Source organism: Bison bison, unplaced genomic scaffold (genome assembly GCF_000754665.1).
Source record: "Bison bison bison isolate TAMUID 2011002044 unplaced genomic scaffold, Bison_UMD1.0 scf7180017864166, whole genome shotgun sequence".
In the NCBI taxonomy this organism is placed as follows: domain Eukaryota; kingdom Metazoa; phylum Chordata; class Mammalia; order Artiodactyla; family Bovidae; genus Bison; species Bison bison.
Window position 1 is genome coordinate 2,092,497 of NW_011494738.1, and position 22,292 is coordinate 2,114,788.

Here is a 22,292-nt window from a genome sequence, read left to right on the forward strand (position 1 = left end):
CCATGATCTTCGTTTTCTGAATGTTGAGCTTTAAGCCAACTTTTTCACTCTCCATTTTCACTTTCATCAAGAGCCGGGTTAGTTCCTCTTCACTTTCTGCCATAAGGGTGGTGTCATCTGCATATCTGAGGTTATTGATATTTCTCCCGGCAATCTTGATTCCAGCTTGTGCTTCTTCCAGCCCAGTGTTTCTCATGATGTACTCTGCATATAAGTTAAATAAACAGGGTGACAGTATACAGCTTTGACGTACTCCTTTTCCTATTTGGAACCAGTCTGTTGTTTCATGTCCAGTTCTAACTGTTGCTTCCTGACCTGCATACAAATTTCTCAAGAGGCAGATCAGGTGGTCTGGTATTCCCATCTCTTTCAGAATTTTCCACAGTTTATTGTGATCCACACAGTCAAAGGCTTTGCATAGTCAATAAAGAAGAAATAGATGTTTTTCTGGAACTCTCTTGCTTTTTCCATGATCCAGTGGATGTTGGCAATTTGATCTCTGGTTCCTCTGCCTTTTCTAAAACCAGCTTGAACATCAGGAAGTTCATGGTTCACATATTGCTGAAGCTTGGCTTGGAGAATTTTGAGCATTACTTTACTAACTTGTGAGATGAGTGCAATTGTGCGGTAGTTTGAGCATTCTTTGGCATTGCCTTTCTTTGGGATTGGAATGAATACTGACCTTTTCCAGTCCTGTGGCCACTGCTGAGTTTTCCAAATTTGCTGGCATATTGAGTGCAGCACTTTCACAGCATCATCTTTCAGGATTTGGAATAGCTCAACTAGAATTCTATCACCTCCACTAGCTTTGTTCATAGTGATGCTTTCTAAGGCCCACTTGACTTCACATTCCAGGATGTGAAGATCCTGGATCACTGGCTCTAGGTCAGTGATCACACCATTGTGATTATCTGGGTCATGAAGATCTTTTTTGTATAGTTCTTCTGTGTATTCTTGCCATCTCTTCTTAATATCTTCTGCTTCTGTTAGATCCATACCATTTCTGTCCTTTATCGAGCTCATCTTTGCATGAAATGTTCCTTTGGTAAATCTGATTTTCTTGAAGAGATCTCTAGTCTTTCCCATTCTGTTGTTTTCCTTTATTTCTTTGCATTGATCGCTGAAGAAGGCTTTCTTATCTCTTCTTGCTATTCTTTGGAACTCTGCATTCAGATGTTTATATCTTTCCTTTTCTCCTTTGCTTTTCGCTTCTCTTCTTTTCACAGCTATTTGTAAGGCCTCCCCAGACAGCCATTTTGCTTTTTTGCATTTCTTTTCCATGGGGATAGTGTTGATCCCTGTCTCCTGTACAATGTCACGAACCTCATTCCATAGTTCATCAGGCAGTCTATCTGTCAGATCTAGGCCCTTAAATCTATTTCTCACTTCCACTGTATAATCATAAGGGATTTGATTTAGGTCATACCTGAATGGTCTAGTGGTTTTCCCTACTTTCTTCAATTTAAGTCTGAATTTGGCAATATAGGTAAAGATTTTGCCTCAGGAATGTTCATTGTATGTAACAAGAAAATAGTTCAAGCAATTTAAATGTCCAATAATTAGGAATGTAAGTACATGACTGTATTTCCATATGAAGGACTACTAGCTGTTACAATTATTAAGATGAATTTTTTTGATAAAGATGTTTGTAATATGGAATTGTTTTATAAAAGCAAGTTGCAAAACAAGATGTATAGTATGACCTCACTTTTGTAGGAAAATATACATGGAAAAATATCTGAAAGATGTACAAAGTGGTAATGATATCTCCTGAAATATGGGCAGTTTTTTTTTTTTCTTTTCTCTTTGCCTGTTTTCAAATTATTTTCAAAATTCTCCAATGGATATGTATCAATTTTAAATTAATAAAAAGATTACAAATGTGTTTGAAAAATGCCTAAGAGAATAAAAACTGTTTTTCCCTTTCCTATGGGAAAGAACAATCTGAACACAGATCAAAATATAAATTGTGATCAAATGCTGAAATTTTATTGGCAATGTCTCTTCTTGGGAAGTAATGACATCCAGAGTTAACTACTATGCAATATTTTACCAATGGTGTTGTCTCTCTAAAGGTGTGTTATAGGTAAAGATGTGTGTTAGTCGCTCAGTCACGTCTGCCTCTTTGCGATCCCATGGAATGCAGCCCTACCCGGCTCCTCTGTCCATGGAATTCTCCAGGCAAGCATAGTGGATTAGGTAACCATTCCCTTCTCTGGACATCTTGCCCACCCAGGGGTTGAACCTGGGTCTCCTACATTGCAGGCAGATTCTTTACCATTTGAGCCACCACGGAAGTACCCATGTTAACTCCAACATGGTAATACGGAGTGATTTCTCCCTGTGTGTAAATAAGTTTTATAATGTTGAAAAACTGTTAGACTAACATATTTACGATGTGTTATTAACAAAGGAAAATAGTAGCTAAAGTACCCAAACTAACAACATGGAGACACCAGACATTTTGAGTAGGAGACTGTTTTTTCTTTAAACAGTGGTTGTTAGATGCCACGAAGTAGGTGGCAATGCCTTAACCATATGGATGCTGTGAGGCCCAAGGGCCTCTTCCATTCTTGTCTAGGAGAGTGTGCTAACCTTCTCTCCTTTCATACAACACAAGTGGGAGATTCTTATAGATTAAAATGGATTAGCGAGGCTGTGGCTAGATGGTGGACGGTCTTGTACAGCTTGCTGAGGACGTAGAATTTTTTCTGTAAAGATGCGAACCAAATTGTATTTCTGAATGAAGACTCAAGCTGTCTGTAGAAGATAGATTAGAGGGAGTAAATACTAAAAACAGTATACCTAGATATTTATAATTTCTTTAAAAAAATTTCTCCTATGAAGGATAAAAAAGAGCAAACATGTAAGCTATTTAAGTTTCAGCTTCAATTTTTTTTCCAGAAAAAGATGTATGATATATATAAATACAGAACCCATAGCAACTGCTATGTAAACTGCTATAATGAATATAGCTAGTAATATGCTTAAAGTTGCATTTTACTTTGACTAAATATTAATAAGAAATTACATTAAATTGGAACTGACTTTGTCCTTATAAATACTCTATTAGACAAACCAGGCAGGGTTTGGGTGTTCATTATAAAACAGCACAGGCTGACATGCCAAATTCTCCTAAATGGAATTCACTTAATACACTAGATTCTATAAATCTGCTCAGTCATTTTCCAGAGCTTGGTATCCTTAGAAAGAGGATTGTTATTGTTAAATCCCTACATGGCTGCTCCACACTCTGAGAGCCGTCAGCCTCTCCTGGTCAGAGCCTCAGGAAGCACTTGCCAAAATAAAGCAGGAGAAGATGTCCCTTTTCCTATCTTATTCCAAGATTTTTAGGGAAGATGTTTTTAAAATGGTTTTCTTTCCTGATCTAAAATCAGAAGTTAAAAATAGTCAAGTGGTATTAGTTTACTTACAAAATTTAGATCTGTTAAAAATATATTTATGAGAGTGCTACCTCTGTCACACAGTCCCACAAAGCTGATCCTCAGTTTCCTGTGGTTGGGAGTGACATGGTGAGATACACGACAGATGATGAAATCCAAGTAGCCAGATGTTACTGAATAAGTAAACTCGGATCCAGGTTCACATTGGCCTGGCTCTCTTTTAGAGAATATAGCTGAGCTCACATAATTCAAGGGCTGGTCTGAAATTTACCTCGAGTAAATAAAGAAGAGCAGCCCCATTCAAGTCAGCCAGTAGAGCTGGATCCTTTTAACTCAAGGTCAAAATAAACTGTGTGTGTGTCCATCGTTCAGTTGTGTCTGACTCTATGCAACCCCATAGACTGTAGCTCTGCCAGGTTCCTCTGTGCATGGGATTTCCCAGGCAAGAATACTGGAGTTGATTGCCATTCCCTTCTCCAGGGCATCTTCCTGACCCAGGAGTTGACCCGTCTCCTGCATCTCCTGCGTTGCAGGCAGACTCTTTACCATCTGTAGTGTTTTGTGACTCATAAACCTTCCCACGGTTATATATACACAGTCATGAGCCTCCTTAAAATTTTTTGAAGTGACTTTATCACTTTTGCACAGTATCATCTGGCAGGATTCCAATGGAGAAAGGGTGGGAGGGGGAACTAGACAACCACTCTAGAACTTGGAACAGGAAATCCTGGAGGCCTGGTGGAGTCACGCTGTTCTAGCACAGAGATAAAATTTATCGGTATATTTATTCAGATCAAGGTTGCTTAGATGAGGAGGTTTTTTTTTCTTCTTTCATATCTTACCTTGCACAGAACTTTAATATTAGGAAGCCTGAAAGAAGTCTAGAGAATTCAGGACCATCTCAGTTCAGGTTGCCATGGCATTTTCTATAACTGAGCCCTGTACCTCTTCTTGTTGATGATGAAAAATTATGCATATGATGAATAAGTTACTACCAAAATTTAATTAACTTGATGTTTTCCTTTTCCTGTTCTGGGACAATAAAACTAAACACTATTACAAAGTGTAATATGTAAAAAAAAAAAATGAAAGTAAAGTCATTTGTGACTTTATTGCCTGTTTCTCAGGTTACAACTAAATGCAGGTATTTCGATTTAGTTAAAGGATATGGAAAGCACCATCAATGATCTTTACTGTGGCAGCACAAACCTGCTGCTATGACATCATTCTCCTTTGTATCCGTGTTAGAGAAACTGGTCTGGTCTCTGTAATGGTTTCTTTTCCAGCAATACTGAGGCTCATAAAAAACTGACTCCTTATAGCTTTTCCCTCCATATGCTTCCTTTTATTAATATATAAAAGCTTAGTTTAAAAAATTTGACATTTCAGTAATTTTTGACAAAGATATTTCATTTCCCTAGATTTCTCTTTTAGTCTCAGACAACAGTAATTCTATAGTTCACTATGATGCTGGTCTTTGTGAAGCTCAAGAGACAAAGCCACACACGTGTGCATACTGCAAACTCCTGTTTTTCTTCCACAAATAACCTTTGTAACTATTGGCAGTATAGGTCTCCTCTCCCTCCCCTCTTTGGCTGGGAATGGAGAGGTGGCAAGAAAGTTGTTGGGACATCTGCTCAGAAGTTTTCAGACATAAAGATTTAGAAATATTAACTAATGACTTCAATGAGATGTTAAGTTTAACATCAGTAATTACAAAATCCACAGATTCTATGCCTCCCGAAGGCTGGGTAGCTTCCTTTGGAATTTTTTTTTTTTGGCATAAAAAGAGAACATGCTATTATAATATAATTGTATCTTTTAAGAGTACATCTGAAACACTGTGTTTAAATTACAGGAACATAATATTTAGTAATTTTCTATTGCATGCCCAGAGATATTAAGATTTGTTCCACATAGTTCATCATTTATTCAAAATTGATTTTGGACAGGCTCTAGTTTGATTACATTTGAATAGTCACAGTTTTGTCATACTGTTGCTAGACAGCAGCACAAAGATAAAAACAGCCAAAACAGCTTTGTCAGAGGACAGTCTACTTACCACAGTTCCCAACCTGAATCCTTTCTAGGCTTTCTGCTTTCCTAACCTCAGTTGTTCTTTTCAGATGAAGATAAGCTGACCCCTGCTAAGCATCTTCTTATAAAGAGGTTCATGACAAATGCTATCCTTATAAAAAAATTCCACAATTGCAGGGTGAAATGACCCTACAGGAACCTATGTTCTAGCACTGAAGATCTCCTGTGAGAAGAGCAATAAGACTCTTGTCTTCAGTTGACTGATCAATGCATTCATTCTGCATCAACAAATATTCATTGAGCATTTGTCATGTGCAAAGTAATAACAGTGATTCAAGAACATGCAAAATATAGTCTGTCCTTGAGGAATTTACAGTCTTGAAGAAGAGTAAAAGATGTATTCAACAACAGTTTGCCTGTCAGAACCAGATCATTATCTGACTTTTGCATTGTACAGATGAAGGAATTATGGCAGAAAGGTGAAATGACCTGCCCAAGCCACACCCCGGGCATAGAATCACTGGGAAAATGGCAAGACCACCGGCTATGGAGCAAGTCACGTATCCATTACTCACTGATGATACTGGACAAATTACTTAACCTAGTGAGCTGAGCCAGACCTCAAAAGGCTGATCTGGGTTGAAAGGCTGGTGAGAAGAGGAACACAGACTTCCTCCAGGACTGTTTTTACTCACGTTTACTGTGTGACCTGGAAGTAGGAAATGCGAAGTGTACGTACAAGATAAGGATGAAAGCAAGCTGATGCAGCTTCTCCATGCCTCCCTAGGGCCTCCCAAGGGCGTCCAACTTCAGGCCCTTGGCTGAAGTTCCGTTGCCAGGGCTCCACAAAGAGTGAAAAACCTGCCAGGTCAAGGACTCCAGAACCACAATCCATGGCCTTTCACACTCAGACTACCATAGACACTTCCATATTCCATTTCTCAATGCTCTTGGGGGCCTAGCACAGGCCAGCCTTCTATACCTGCTCAACTTGAGCTCCCTAACCTATGATATTTAATAGTATATCTATTCTAAGCCTAAGGCAAGATGGACTATGTAAAGTGCCTAGTATGGTGCCTGACCCACAGAAGGTGCTTGCTAGATGGCTCTCTTAGTTGAGGAATTGACAGTAGGATTCAAGTCTGATAGAAGAACTCAAGTCTGTCTCTCAGCCTAATGCTCAGCCATTTAATACACAAATGGAAACTGCTATTTAGGAAACTGTTATTCACTTTCGAATGATACATTAAAGGGAGAGATAAAACTCATTATTTGCAGAAAGCACTACATGTATAGATGTCCTAAGAAATCTGTTTAAATTTATTATCCCATGAGTTTATCAATGTGATCAGGTTTATAATGAATTTACCATAATTAGATGCTTTAAGTTCAATAACTTAACAGCCAGTTCAATAACATAATACAAAGGAAATAAATTCCATTCCAAAAAAAGAAAAAGAGATGGGATGGATAAATTTAACAGAATTGCCTATGACATTTATAAAGAAGATTTAAAGACTTATGAGCCATATATAAAGAAAACTATAAAGGTATATTAGAATGTATAAAACAAGATGAGCAAATTGAGATATATATTATCATAGGCAAACAAATTTTATCAAGTAAAATTTACTATTTGTTAAATGTTAAAATTCTGCACTAACAAGCCATAAGTTATGATGCTGATCTAGTTCCCAGGAAATTCTAAAACAAAGTATAATAATTAAATGATTAAAGTAAAGAAGTGTGGGACATATAGAAATAAATTTAATGTATCATATAACTATCATAATTAAGAAAGATAATATTTATTTAATAATTGCCTAATTCTATTTCATAATTGCCTAATTATGCTTTAATAATTGCCAGGGTAACTGGCAAACAAACAAAACAAAAAGTGATTTAGATAAGCTATTATAACACATTACAAGAGTAAGCCTCTAGTGGATTAAAAAGTAAATATTAGCTTTAATTCTTAGCAGAGCTATGAGGAAAAAAATCAAATATTAATGAAATCTTTAGAGGAATAGTATCTTTGAAAAGCTTAGGGCAGTAAAGAAAATCACAAAGGAAAAAATAAATAGCTCAACAACATCAAGTAAAACAGTGGTTCTAACATAAAAAACTAACAAAATTAAAAGAAGAGAAACATAATTGGAAGTATCTGTATTGATCATGATAGAACAGTAGTATATATAATACATAAAGAACTTACTCAAATTTTCAAAAATGTTAAAACCTCAAGAGATAAACAGTCAAAGTATATAAACATACAATTCACTTGTGAAGAAATACAAGTAAACTGTATACATTAATCACTTCTTAGAAGGATATTTATAATAGCAAAATACTAAAAACAAAAAAATGCCCAATATAAATAACAATTCAATAGACCGTTATATAGTCATTAGAATTGTAATTATGAAAACTTAAAAATGTTATTATTTAATGGTGGAAGGAGTCAAATAATAATTCTGCTTTATAATACACATCAAAAAAGGCAACAATGGAAATCACTATTGACAAAGAATAGTGGAATCATGGATAATAATTTTCCTGTAAATTGAGAAGGAATAAGGAAACCCCTATACTAATAGGTGAACAATACTAATTATTAAACATTATAGATTCTAACATTGGTTATATTTTTCAACATACAGATGAAAGCACAGTTAGAAGAAACCAGGAGTATTAGTGTCAAATGGTAAGTTATTAAGCTTCCTACAGTAAGGATCTTCTACTGCTCTAGAACCCTACAGAGAGCACTCATGTTTCCCAAAGGCACTAGAGAACGTGAGGACACACCTTGAGAATCGATTGTGTGATTCTGCCACACCTTTGTCTGCGGAGCCTTGTTCTGTGCTGTTGATACTGTTTGTCTTCCTTATGCTATATTTTCACCATAATACTTGGCTTTAAAACTTTGCCTGAATTTGGACAAATGTCTCCTTTTTCATGTGAATTTACTTTTTGTAACTTCTAGTATGTTTCTATTTATTTTTATAGTCCTTGATCTTCTCTTTCACAGCCTCCCGTGTATAAGGCATAATTTAGATTTCAGTTCAGTTCAGTCGCTCAGTTATGTCGGACTTTTTGTGACCCCATGGACTGCAGCACACCAGGCTTCCCTGTCCATCACCAACTCCTGGAGTTTACTCAAACTCATGTCCATTGAGTTGGTGATGTCATTCAACCATCTCATCCTCTGTTGTCCCCTTCTCCTTCCACCTTCAATCTTTCCCAGAATCAGGGTCTTTTCCAATGAGTCGGTTCTTCACATCAGCTGGCCAAACTATTGGAGTTTCAGCTTCAGCATCAGTCCTTCCAATGGACTGATCTCCTTTAGGATGGACTGGTTGGATATCCTTGCAGTCCAAGGGACTCTCAAGAGTCTTCTCCAACACCACAGTTTAGAAGCATCAATTCTTCGGCACTCAGCTTTCTTTATAGTCCAACTCTCACATCCATACATGACTACTGGAAAAACCATAGCCTTGACTAGATGGACCTTTGTTGGCAAAGTAATGTCTCTGCTTTTTAATTTGCTGTCTAGGTCAGTTATAACTTTCCTTCCAAGGAGTAAGTGTCTTTTAATTTCATGGCTGCAGTGACCATCTGCAGTGATTTTGGAGCCCAAAAAAATAAAGTCTGACACTGTTTCCACTGTTTCCCCTGTTTCCCCATCTATTTGCCATGAAGTGATAGGACCAGATATCACGATCTTCGTTTTCTGAATGTTGAGCTTTAAGGCAACTTTTTCACTCTCTTCTTTCACTTTCATCAAGAGGCTTTTTAGTTCTTCTTCACTTTCTGCCATAAGGGTGGTGTCATCTGCATATCTGAGGTTATTGATATTTCTCCCAGCAATCTTGATTCTAGCTTATGCTTCATCCAGCCCAGCATTCTGCATGATGTACTCTGCATGTAAGTTAAATAAGCAGGGTGACAATATACAGCCTTGACGTACTCCTTTCCCGATTTGGAATCAGCCTGTTGTTCCATGTCCAGTTCTAACTGTTGCTTCTTGGCCTGCATACAGATTTCTCAGGAGGTAGGTCAGGTGGTCTGGTAGTCCCATCTCTTGAAGAATTTTCCGTAGTTTTTTGAGTTAATAACTCAGAATAACAGACATGGATTTGAATCCTGACTCAGTTATGTGACTTTGGGCAAATTGCTTATTTGTAAACCTTGGAAATTTATTTTATATATTAGATGGAAATAATAATACTTCATAAGGTAATTATGAGGTTTACACTAAAGGAGATAATTCATGTAATGTACTTGGGTGTTATACCTACTTGGAACACTGTAAACTCCCATGTAAAGACATACAAATATGGTACCTGAAACACTAATCAAAATTTCAGGTTTAAAAAAAAAAACTACAACTCACAACCTTAAAATGACTCTATTTCTTTCAATACATTTGATAGGTCAGATCTTGTTATCAGAGAGTCATGGCTTAATTGAAAAAAGGAATTTCCCTTATTTTTCTGTCTTGTGTTTGCCTTTTTAAAGATGCCTTAAATCCCTTATGGATCGGAGTCATGTATAAATTGATAGAGATACCAAGTTTCCTTAATCACAGCACCTAACTGAAATTTTTTATTTACTAAAATTAGAAGACAGAAAAAAATGCATTCATTCCATCTTGGCTTTATGAGTTTAGTAGTCTAACCACCTCATTTCACTACTGAAGGTTGTGGAATCATCAGAATCAAAATACCAAACTATTTGATACAGTTCATATTTAAACTTCTGCAATGAAAATGAATCTCAGTTGAAAAGTTCAAGTAGGGAAGAAGGGGCATTTTAAAGGAATTAAAATGTGATGGCGCAGGTTCAAAGTAGCTATGGTTGGCAGAAGACCACAGCTTTCCAAGTTGGGTCTTAGTTGTCAGTGACTGGAGTATAGGTTTTCTGTATATGTGTTTTTTAACACTCCTTGAAATTGATAAGTATAGCAAGAACAGTACTTGGACTTTATTTGATTTTATTTGAATTTCAACAGCTACCAACAGATGTGCTTAGAATGAATAGGCTCTGATTCCCAAATAGCACAGTATTTCACATCTATTTTAGACTGAAATGAGAGCCGACTCCAGGAAGACAGCTCTGAACCTTTTTTCCAGCTGCAGAAATAACTCCTCTTGCTGCCCCCTGACCTACACCAAGGGAAGCTGCTTGAGAAGATATTCTTTTGCCAGCGATCATTCCACCATTGCAAGCCACAAATGGAAAAATAAACTAATGTGTTCTCTTCAAAAAACTTATTCTCACGGCCCCCAGAACCAGGTAGATAAATAAGGAAAACCATAGATTTATTTTTAAATTCCCTTCTCATTTTCCAAAATGGTATTTTTATTACCTTAGAAAATGGGGCTTCTTTTCTGTACAATAGAAACTAACACAACATTATAAGGCAACTATACTCCAATAAAAATTAATTTAAAAAAAGAAAATGGGGCCTATCAACTAACAGGTTACTGTTAATCTTCTCCAAAATAAGTTAATTCATCCAAGAACACCCCCCACCCCAGATTCCTTGGGACTTTGCTCCATTGTTAATTCCCACTTGCCTCAACCAACACGCTGTCCCTCCCCTTGGTTCTCAGCCCTTACTTCAAGATGTACAAGCTCTACTCACTGGCAAGTAAAAACCTGTAACCTGAATTCTCCTCCAGCTGTTCCCCTTTGCACCTGAGCTTCTGGAGATGACAAATCCCTATTGAGTTAAATGGAAACTCTGACTTTGCTTTCAGACATAATAATGACTTTATTGGGTGCCTCTCTGTGCCAGACACTCTGATAGGCCTTAACATATTTTTCTTGATTAAAAAATACATGAATAATTCATGCTCATTATAAGAAATTAAACAATTCAGAAACAGATAAAGGCAGCACCAACATCTTCCCTACGCAAGCTCCACATTATAATTGTTACAACCACCACTAGAGAGAAGACTTATTGACCATATTTCATAGATGAGAAAACTGAGGCTGAGAAAAGTTCAGAGTATACCCTGTAGTGTTTAACAGAAAGAGCTTTAGAGTCTGGTTATCTGGGTTCGTTTCTCAACTTTGTAATTTACTACATGTCTACTGATGCTTTCGAACTGTGGTGCTGGAGAAGACTCTTGAGAGTCCCTTAGACTGCAAGGAGATCAAACCAGTCAATCCTAAAGAAAATCAACCCTGAATACTTACTGAAAGGACAGATGCTGAAGCTGAAACTCCAATACTTTGGCTACCTGATGCAAAGAGCTGACTCATTGGAAAAGACCCTGATGCTGGGAAGGATTGAGGGCAGGAGGAGAAGGGGACGACAGAGGATAAGATGGTTGGACAGCTTCACCAACTCAATGAATATGAGTCTGAGCAAACTGTGGAGATAGTGAAGGATAGGGAACCCTGGTGTGCTGCAGTCCATGGGGTCGCAAAGAGCTGGACACAACTGAGTGACTGAACAACAACAACAATGTGTCTGTGAGCGAATTACTTGTTATTTCTGTGCCTCAGTTTGCCTATCTGTAAAATGAGGCTAATAATAGTATCTAGTTCATAGGATGCAGTGAGGATATAATATGCTAAAGCATAAAAATATCGCTGTTCCTTAAGAAAAAAATAAACAAGAGAAATTATTTTAAAATAACAGCTAAGAAGAAAATGCTAACAGCAATTAGAGCAAAACTCTGTTCACCATTCTGCAACTAGTATAGAGTCTGAGTTTTTAAACCTGATGGAAGTTTCAACCCCAAAACTACACTTGTATTGCAATGATGACACCATCAGTGGACTTTGCTCTTTAAAATCACACTATTTTTTAAAAGATCCAATAAAATTATTTCAATTTTCATGATTAACTAAATTTCATTCATTTGTTATAGTATCAGTTTCATTATTTTTAATTTATCTCAGGCTAGAATGATTATGTATGTTTAACATTTAGATATTATTAATATTTTATATAGTGTTTTGACTCACATTTTAAATTTTTGAAATGGCTCTGTGTGTCCCTGGCTGATTTGGTTCCCCCTGCCATCTAGCTCTACCCGCCACCATACACAGACCTCAGCCTCTTTACAGTTTCATTAGGCACTGGAATGTATATTTGCTGTCTGTCAGTGCTATAATGGTAGAAAACTACTAAATCATAATAATTAACTTTCCCAGGGTAAATCATTACCCACACCCTGTTAACTCAGATATTTTCTCCCTACTTCTCTATATTTATATGCTGGTTCTAAGAGACAGCAGAGATGACCGCAGCTACAAAGCTACTTGGTTAATCACTCAAAACTTGTTTTTTACCATGTCCTTTGCAAACACAGTTTAATGGTCTTTCTCTGGGAAACAGAGGAAATTAACAAAGTGTACCTCTCCTTCTCTTGTGTACCAACACTCTTTTGAGTCCTTAACATAATGCACTGATGCCCTTGGCTTTCTACACTGGGTGGCCTAGCCTGAAGAACAATATTTCTGTATGTTAAGTCACTAAACAAACACACTTGTTTAAAGAATTTAGGTCAAGAAAGAGATTCCTTTCAAAACAACTAAGAACCAAACAACAATATTTGAGGAGTCAAAGAAAAATAAGACTATACAATTCACAGGCTCTCTTCATTCATCTTATATTTAGTTTTTTGAAACATCATGCTGTTTCTGTTTCCCAGAAAATTTAAATACTTCACAATTCGATGATCTACAGATTTGTAGCTAAACTGTACTCCCCTCAAAAAGCCACCTTCTTTCTTTACTCATGTTTCTTCTTTTCTATCCTTTCTCTTTTCCACCCCCCGCCCTTTCTTCTTCCTGTCTCTAGTTAAGATTTTGTCCTAGCTCTCTTTGTTGTTGTTTAGTCACTCAGTCACGTCCGACTCTTTGCAACACTATGGACTGTAGCCCGCCAGGCTTCTCTGTCCACGGGATTTCTCAGGCAAGAATACTGGAGTGGGTTGCCATTTCCTTCTACAGGGGAATCTTCCCGACTCAGGGATCAAACCTGTGTCTCCTGCTTTGGCAGGCAGCTTCTTTATGAGCCACCAGGGAAGCCCATTAGCTCTCTTTACTCATCTTAAAAAATAATTTTTATAGTCAGTGTTTCAAGCCCCCCCAAAAATCATATTTTGTTCTTTTCAGCAGTTTCTAGTCCATACTGCAAGACACAAGGAAAATAAAAGACCCCCAAAGAGAATAACATTTCACACTGAACTCAAAGAATGTTATCACTACTAATTTTCCAATTAAAAAAACATACACATTTCTTATTTTTGATCAGCTAATACATGTGACTTTCTTCTGAACACTTTAAGGAAATATAAATAATATAGGCTCTGTGACGTTAATATGAAATTCTAAAGGTACCTGCTTTCTAACTAATTTAGCCAAAGGTGGTGATGTTAGATAATTAATCTTAAAATACAGACCCAGCTTTAAATCTCCTGACATCAGTTTAGATCACCTAATGCCCTGCATGCTTGCTGCTCATGTCATTCCCCCTCATTTCTCAAGGATTCTAGCTACTGGCTTATTCTCAGTTCTTTCAGTGATTTCAGTATGCACATTGGTGATCCTTCCCACCCAGGCCTTTTGGGTCACTGACGTCCTCCCCTACAATGACCCTGTCCTCAAGGTGCCTCATCAGAGGCCTAGTTGGATGGAGGAGTCAAGTCCTAACCATCTCCTGCAGTCCACTCTCAGACCACTATCTGTCATCCTTGTAGCTTCCTTTGGTACTTGACCCCAGGGACCCTTCGATTCCCTGGGTATGGCGATCCACTGATCAGGCCACCTTTTCACTGCCTCCACCCCTATGTCTTTTATTGCTCTAGCTTAGATTCTCAGATCTATGATTGTAATCATTCTCTTGCCCTTCATGCTTCAGTTCTAAATCCAGCTCTGCTTCTTCATGCTGCACCTGTAAACTGAATGTGGTTGGCAGAAAAATTCACAACTGCACTGATGTGCCTCATTCAAATTCATGATCTTAATGCTGTTTGACAATCACAGCACATGTCATCGTCCTGTCACTCTTTGATCCTCCAGACAACTATTTCCTACTTGTCTCTTCCCAGAATCCTTCTGCCCCTTACCTCATCCCTTCTCTCACTTGAATTGAATCTTGCTTTCTCCTTTACTGAGTACACAGAAGCAATGTGAAGAGAATTTCATCGATTCCGTCATCACTTCTACCCACCAAACAGCATCTACACCCTCATACTTTGCCTTCCTGCTGGTTCCCACAGTGACCTTGTCATGTTCCTACTAAAGGCTGACTTTTCCTCCTCTACTTGGGCACTAGATTCCATCTGCTCTCACCTATTCAAGGACATCCCTCCAGTGATTCTCCTGTCTCTCTCCTACATCATTAATTTTTGCTTGCTGCTGAATTGCTCACATCAGCAGGCACACTTGTTTTTCTCCCATTTTAAAAACCTTTTTTGGAACCACTTTCTCCACCATCCATCATCCCATTTCTTTGGAGCAAAACTTCAAGAGTCATATATACTTGCTATTTTCACTTTCTCCCTTCTGAATTTTCTCTTAAAGACATCACAGGGCACCCCTGGTGGCTCAGTAGTAAAGAATCCACCTGCCAGTGCAGGAGATGCGGGTTCAATCCCTGGTCCAGGAGGGATTCAGACCCACATGCCTCAGATCAACAAAGCCTGTGGGCCACAACTATCGAGCCTGTACTCCAGAGCCCACGAGCTGCAACTACCGCAGCCCGTGCACGTGGGAGCCTGTGCTCTACGATAAGAGAAGCCACTGCAATGAGAAGTCTGCGCATCACAACCAGAGAGCAGTCCTTGCTCAGCACGATGAGAGAAAAGCCCATGCAGCAGCAAGACCCAGCACAGCCAAAAAATAAATTAAAAAATGTAAAAAGCCATTACAGCCAAGCTGTCACCCCACCACTCCTCCAAAACAGTTTTTGTCAAGTGATGACTCCATTTATTTCCCCTTTGGGCAAATTCCTCAAAAGAATATCAATATTCACTGTCTCCAATTTCTTTCCTCCCATTCCCCTTAAAATCTATTCTGACCTTCATCACTTTTGTTGTAAAATCCATTGGTCAATTCTCATCTTACTTGACCCATCAGCACCACATCACACAGTTGAACTTTCCTTTACACGTTTGGCTTTCAGCATACTGCACGTTTTCAGAGTCCCTCCTCCTTCATTGGTCTCCCCTTAGTCTCTTTTGCTGGTTCTTCCCCTTCTTCCTGACCTTGTAATTTTGGAGCCCCTAGGGATTGGTCTGGTGGCTCAGAGGTTAAAGCGTCTGCCTGCAATGCAGGAGACCGGGCTTTGATCCCTGGGTCAGGAAGATCCCCTGGAGAAGGAAATGGCAACCCACTCCAGTATTCTTGCCTGGAGAATCCCATGGATGGAGGAGGGCTACAGTCCATGGGGTCGCAAAGAGTCGGACCCGACTGAGCGACTTCACTTTCATTTTCAGGGCTTGGTCTATTGCTACTCACATCCTTAGTGATTTCATCCTGCTTTAAATATTGCTTTAAATATGTGTGCTGATTACTTCCAAGTATGTATCCCCACCCTAGACCTCTCTTGTGTTCCAGTCTCATAATGCCCACTTGCTATCTCAACTCTCATCCAAAGTCATCTCAAACTTAACATGTCCAAAAGCAACTTCTGATTTTCCTGCAAAGGTCTCTTCTATCATAACATGCCTTATATCTGCGTCTGGCAGCTTCATCCTATCAGTTGCTCAGGTCAAAATTCATGGTATCATCCTTGACTTCTTTGCTTCTCTTATACCCTGTATCCAGTTCACCATGAAATCGTGCCGGCTTTACCATCATACTATATGCGCTACCCAAGTCCACTGTGGAATATCACCTTCACCTTGATTACTTTGATAGCCTTCTAAAACATCTCCCTATATCTATCATTGTCCCCACACAGTCTATTCTTCACTCAGGAGCCAGTGATCCATGCAAAATGCATCCAATTTTGAGTCCTCTGCCCAAAATTCTATAGTGGTTTCCCACATCACTAAGAATAAAACCAAACCTTTTACAATATTATGTAATATCCTGCTTGATCTGGCCTCTCTCATTCACCCTGCTCCAGTCACACTGATCTCCTTCTGGTTATCCCCTGAACACCCTAAGCATGTTCCTGTCCTAAGGCTTCTGTTTAGCTCCTCTTTCTTCCTAGAATGCTCCTCTCCAGAATATCCACTGAGCTAAATCCTTCCTTCTTTGAATCTTTGCCAAAATCTTTTCAGTGAGGTTTCCTCTGACTGTGCTCAATCACATCCAACTCTTTGTGATCCCATAGACTGTAGCTTCAGATATGCAGATGACACCACCCTTATGACAGAAAGTGAAGAAGAACTAAAGAGCCTCTTGATGAAAGTGAAAGAGGAGAGTGAAAAAGCTGGCTTAAAACTCAACATTCAAGAAACTAAGATCAATGGCATCTGGTCCCATCACTTCATGGCAAATAGATGGGGAAACAATGGAAACAGTGAGAGACTTTTATTTTTGGGGGAGGGGGAGCATCCAAAATCACTGCAGATGGTCACTGCAGCCATGAAATTAAAAGGTGCTTGCTTCTTGAAAGAAAAACTATGACCAATCTAGACAGCATACTAAAAAGCAGAGACATTACTTTGCCAACAAAGGTCCGTCTAGTCAAGGCTATGGTTTTTCCAGTGGTCATGTATGGATATGAGAGTTGGACTATAAAGAAAGCTGAGTGCCGAAGAATTGATGCTTTTGAATTGTGGTGCTGGAGAAGACTCCTGAGAGTCCCTTGGACTGCAAAGATATCCAACCAGTCCATCCTAAAGGAAATCAGTCCTGAATATTCATTGGAAGGTCTGATGCTGAAGCTGAAACTCCAATCCTTTGGCCACCTGATGCGAAGAACTGACTCACTGGAAAAGACCCTGATGCTGGGAAAGACTGAAGACAGGAGAAGAAGGGGACAACAGAGGATGAGATGGTTGGATGGCAACACCGACCCGATGGACATGGATTTGGGTAGACTCCGGGAGTTGGTGGTGGACAGGGAAGCCTGGTGTGCTGCAGTCCAGGGGGTCACAGAGTGTCAGACATGACTGAGCGACTGAACTGAACTGAGACTGTAGCCTGCCAGGCTCCTCTGTCCATGGGATTTCCCAGGCAAGAATACTGAGTGGGTTGCCATTCTCTTCTCGAGGGGATCTTCCTGACTCAGGGATTAAGCCCGCATCTCCTGCGCTGGCAGGCTGACTCTTTACCACTGTGCCACCTGGGAAGCCCTTTTCTCTGACTACCCTCTCAAAACCACAGTCTGCTCCCAGTTCCCTACCCCCACAACTCTCAATCCCCTTACTCAATACTCTGTATTGTTTTATCCATAGCACTTATCACTTTCTAATATGTTTTACTCTTTTTAATTTAAATTTATTTTAATTGGAGGCTAATTACTTTACAATATTGTCTACTTTTTTATTATTGTTTTTTCCTCTGCTAGAAACTCCAAGAGTGAAGAAATCTTTGTTCTGTTTAATAATATATATTCTAAGAGCCTAAAATAGTAGTAGGCATGCCACAGACACACAGTAATGTGTTCCTTGAAGGTTAAGGAAGTATTTGTCTCAAACCGTTTAGCCTCATGCTCATTTTGTAGGAAGTTTTTTGTTTTTTTTTAACCCTTGATTCTGTTTATTTCCGTGTCTATTTAGTTTTTTTCACTGCATTTCAGTGTTGAGTTATATTTCCATAAATTCATATATTTCATCCAAGTTTGAAAATGTACTAGTGTAAGTTTGTCCAACATATTCTCTTATTTTCCTTAAATCAGTACTGTGACTATATTTTCCATTCCAAATATTGTTCACTTATTCTCTCTCCTTTTATTATTAATCTTTGGTTGATACTTTCTATTTATTGTCTTTCATTAATTTCTCCTTTTATATTCATCATTACCTTTTCTCTCCTTTCTTTGGCCTAACTCTGCTGGTCTTGTACACACTACTCACCTTAGAGTCTATGATGAGTGATACAGTGCTCACCAGTATTTTCAGCTTCCTTCTCCTTGCAATCTCAGGCAAGGTTTTACTTCTCTGACCCCTTAAAGTTAGGCAAGGCCATCTGACTAGCTCTGACCAATCACATATGTCACTTTTAATGGAAACATTTAAAACCCTATGCATGGGGAAAGGATGTTCCCTTCAATAAATACTGCTTGGTCATTCAGTCATATGGGGGGAAAATGAATCTTGACTCCTATCACACCATTGGCAAAAAGCAACTCCAAATGGACTGCAGATATAAATGAGAACAATAATAGAAAGGCAAGATTTCTTAACAGGGCACAAAAAGCACTGATCTAAAGGGGAAAAATGATAAACTGCAATATATGATTAAAGACTTTTGTTCATTAAAAGACATCACTGCTGTTGCTGCTGCTCCTGCTGCTAAGTCGCTTCAGTCATGTCCAACTCTGTGTGACCCCATAGACGGCAGCCCACCAGGCTCTGCCGTCCCTGGGATTCTCCAGGCAAGAACACTGGAGTGGGTTGCCATTTCCTTCTCCAAGATAGTGAAAAAGCAACTCAGAGGGGAAAAGATATTTGCAATACACAGATCTGAAAAATGATTTGTATCTAGCATGTACAATGGATTCCTACAACACAAAAAATACAGAATACGCAATAGAAAACGTGGAGCAAAGACTTTTAGACTTAACACAAAGCGGATATCCAAATGGTAAAATCAAAACCACGTGAAAGATTCTCAATTCCTCAGACATTAGGTACATGCACATTAAAACCACTGTGTGACAATATCACACATGCACAAGAATACTGAGAATAAAAAGGATGGCAGAACCTATAGAACTAGACTAGATGAGATGGAGAGTGAGTGTCTACAGACTGAGGGGTGAGTATCGGGAAGCTAAAGGGTGGGTCTCCTGAGACTGCAGGGTGGGTGGCGCAATCCCCTGGTTTGCATGAGTGAGTCTTTTGTGAGGAAAACAGATGCCAACAAACAGCTGGTCAGGCTGGCCTACATGAGCGTCCCTGTTAGAGCCAAGGGATCCTTCCTCCCTAAGCCCATACCTTCACTACTCCGGACCACGCCCTGGGAGAACCGGACCGCAGCAGTGCCAGAAGCTTCTAGAGGAAACCCAGGTGCTGGTGGAGGTGAGTGAGGGGAGCTTGGAGACTGTTGCGCTCCCACCGCTCCAGCTTCCGGAGGAGGGGGGCGCACCCCAGGCCCCCGCGGACTCCAGCCCTACTCCCCAGCTCCCAAGTGCTGGGGCTCACAGTCGTGGAGTGGCCCGAGTGGGACTAGAGGAGGTCGGGCCACCCAGGGAGGGCAGGGAAGCAACCTCTGCCTCTGGGGCAGCCAAGGGCAGCCTGGAAAATGGTTTTCAGTGTGAAACTGGTGGGGAGAAGGCCCTAGAAACCTGTGACACCGGGAGATCAGAGTCTGAGCTGACGGCTGGACGGAAGGCTGCGGAAGCAAAGACCGAAAGGGGCCCCATCTTCTCAGAAGCAGCGAACCAGGAGGAGAAGGTTGAAGTGGAAAAGCAGGTGGGTGAGGAAAGGGAAGCAGTGGAGAAACACAGAGGGGTAAAGGACGACGCAGGGCCTCCAACCCAGAGTGAGGGTCTCCACCTGAAGGCCCTGGACTCCAACCAGCTGGAAGTGGACGCTGGGGACGCTCAGGCTGACCCGGCCTTTCTCCAGGTGGAGCGCAGGTACAGGCGCCTGCGTGAACACTACCTCCAGTGGAGGAAGCACGTCATTCGGCACATCCCCGGCTTCTGGGTCACTGCCTTTCGGAACCACCCGCAGCTATCTGCCCTGATTAGAGGCAGAGATGCAGAGATATTCAGCTACTTAGCCAGTTTGGAGGTGAAGGAGCTCAGACATCCTAGGATGGGCTATAAATTCAAGTTCCTTTTTCGAAGAAACCCATACTTCAGAAACAAGTGGCTTGTGAAGGAATACGAGGTCACACCCTCCGGCCAAGTGGTCTCCCTTTCCACTCCAATCATATGGCACCCAGGTCATGAAGCCCAGGTCTTCCTTTATAGGAACCAAGACCTCATGTGTGGCTTTTTTGCTTGGTTTTCAGACAACAGCCTTCCAGAGTCTGACAGGATTGCTGAGATTATCAAAGAGGACCTCTGGCCAAAGGCACTGCAATACTACCTATTGGATGAAGCACCCCATAGAGCTAGACTTCTCCAGATAAGGGAACCAGTGGAGACCCCCAGGCCCCCTGGGTTCCAATCTGGCTAACCTTTGCTCTTGGGAATACTCCCGCACAGGTCCCCTGCCACCTCCTGCCCGACCTGGGCCTTGGCTACAGCAAGGGTATGCCTTTCACTGGTTTTGTGCTGACCTTTCTACACCTTCCGTGGACATTCAGTTCTCTTAGCTTTCACGACTGAGACCTTCGTGGCCACGCTGCTCCACTTCCCCATGGTCTTCTTGATGTCCTGTGTTAACACTACATGCGGTACCATGGTGGCTCACCTTCTTCTAAGTCAAACAAATGTAGATTTCTCTGCCTTTGTCAGCACTGCTTGGACACTGTTCCCAAGGCTTCTGGTCTGGTTACTACCACCTGGATTTTCAGCTATGTTTAAGAGCCTGTTTTACTCATTCTGCTTTGCACATGGCCTGTGGACAACTGCTGGGCATTAAATAAAGTCAAGAGAGAACAGCAGTGGGCTGCTTGGTCTCTGATTTATGCAACCCCATCACTCTTCCTGCTTCTCTGATCACCTACTGCTGCCTGCAACTGGATGCAACGCCCACCCCCTTAGGCTGCCCCCTGCTGGATGAACATTTTCTAGACCTTGTTAGGTCCACTTTCTAGTTTTTGGTAAACAAGAATCTTCAGAATTGGTGGTAGACCCAGGTTTCCTGCCAGCATGTAAAAGACCTTTCTACTTCTCCTCTGGGCTTTGCTGGTGGCTCAGATGGTAAAGAATCCGCCTACAATGCGGGAGACCTGGGTTTGATCCCTGGATTTGGAAGATCCCCTGGAGAAGGGAACGGCTACCCACTCCAGTATTTCTCCTCTAAAAGAACTCAATTCCTCACCATCACTCAGGAACCCTACTTTTACCGTCAGGCAAGTGGTTGAGGGGATAAGTTAGACTCATTTACATGGCAAGGATAATGATGGTGTCCTTGACAAGTATCAGGTTTTCTCCGCCTCAACCAGTAAAACCATACAAAGGTTAGATACTTTCATTTGTCTCCCTTCTTCATCCTGAACATGATGAAGAGCCAGCAGTGCCAGGGCAAACAGTTCCTCTTCTCTTTCTCCCTCTCTTTCTTATATCTGTCCTATCTCTTTTTTAAAAAATGGTAGCTCAGAAACATCTGCAGAAGCAGGCTTTGCGGTTTAACTTGTGCGCGTGCTTAGTCGCTTCAGTCGTGTCTGACTCTCTGCGACCCCATGGACCATGGCCTGCCAGGTTCCTCTGTCCATGGGATTCTCCAGGCAAGAATACTGGAGTGGGCTGCCATTTCCCTCTCCAAATCTGACCTGAGACAAGCCAAAATGACCACCACAAGGAGGCAGTTTAACTTGGGTCTTTACTATTTCAAGAGGCAGAGAGATGGTCCTGTAAGGAGACTACCAGAGCCCTTACTCCTCTCTGCCGTCTTCCCAGCCATCACCCATCCTAGCAATACCCAGACCGTTGGAAGAAAGGTAGATGTATATGGAATGAATGGATGGGAGAACTGAAGAGACTGGGGCGACTGCCCGCCCTAAGAAAGAAAACTGAACAGACGCCCAGAGGCAGAAATGACCCAGGGAAAATATGGGCCTAGAATGAAAACTGGATTGACTGAGAGCCTG

General features: G+C 40.5%; 2 protein-coding genes across 2 annotated transcripts in view; one reads left to right on the forward strand and one right to left on the reverse strand.

The window, feature by feature from the left end:
* ACYP2 (acylphosphatase 2, muscle type) overlaps positions 1–22,292 on the reverse strand; it is a 181,147-nt gene that overhangs the window by 33,510 nt on the left and 125,345 nt on the right. The gene's annotated exons all lie outside the window — the stretch shown is intronic.
* Positions 19,079–21,902, forward strand: TSPYL6 (TSPY-like 6). Its single transcript, XM_010841693.1, has 2 exons — positions 19,079–19,169; positions 19,491–21,902. Exons 1-2 carry the CDS (start codon positions 19,079–19,081, stop codon positions 20,711–20,713), a joined length of 1,314 nt encoding a protein of 437 aa, XP_010839995.1. The 3' UTR covers positions 20,714–21,902.

Excerpts from the sequence above, each read along its gene's own strand:
- TSPYL6 (XM_010841693.1), top strand. The coding sequence starts at position 19,079 with ATGGATTCCTACAACACAAAAAATACAGAATACGCAATAGAAAACGTG. Across the intron at positions 19,170-19,490 it reads ACAAAGCGGATATCCAAATG|AGCCAAGGGATCCTTCCTCC; the intron begins GTAAAATCAAAA and ends CGTCCCTGTTAG.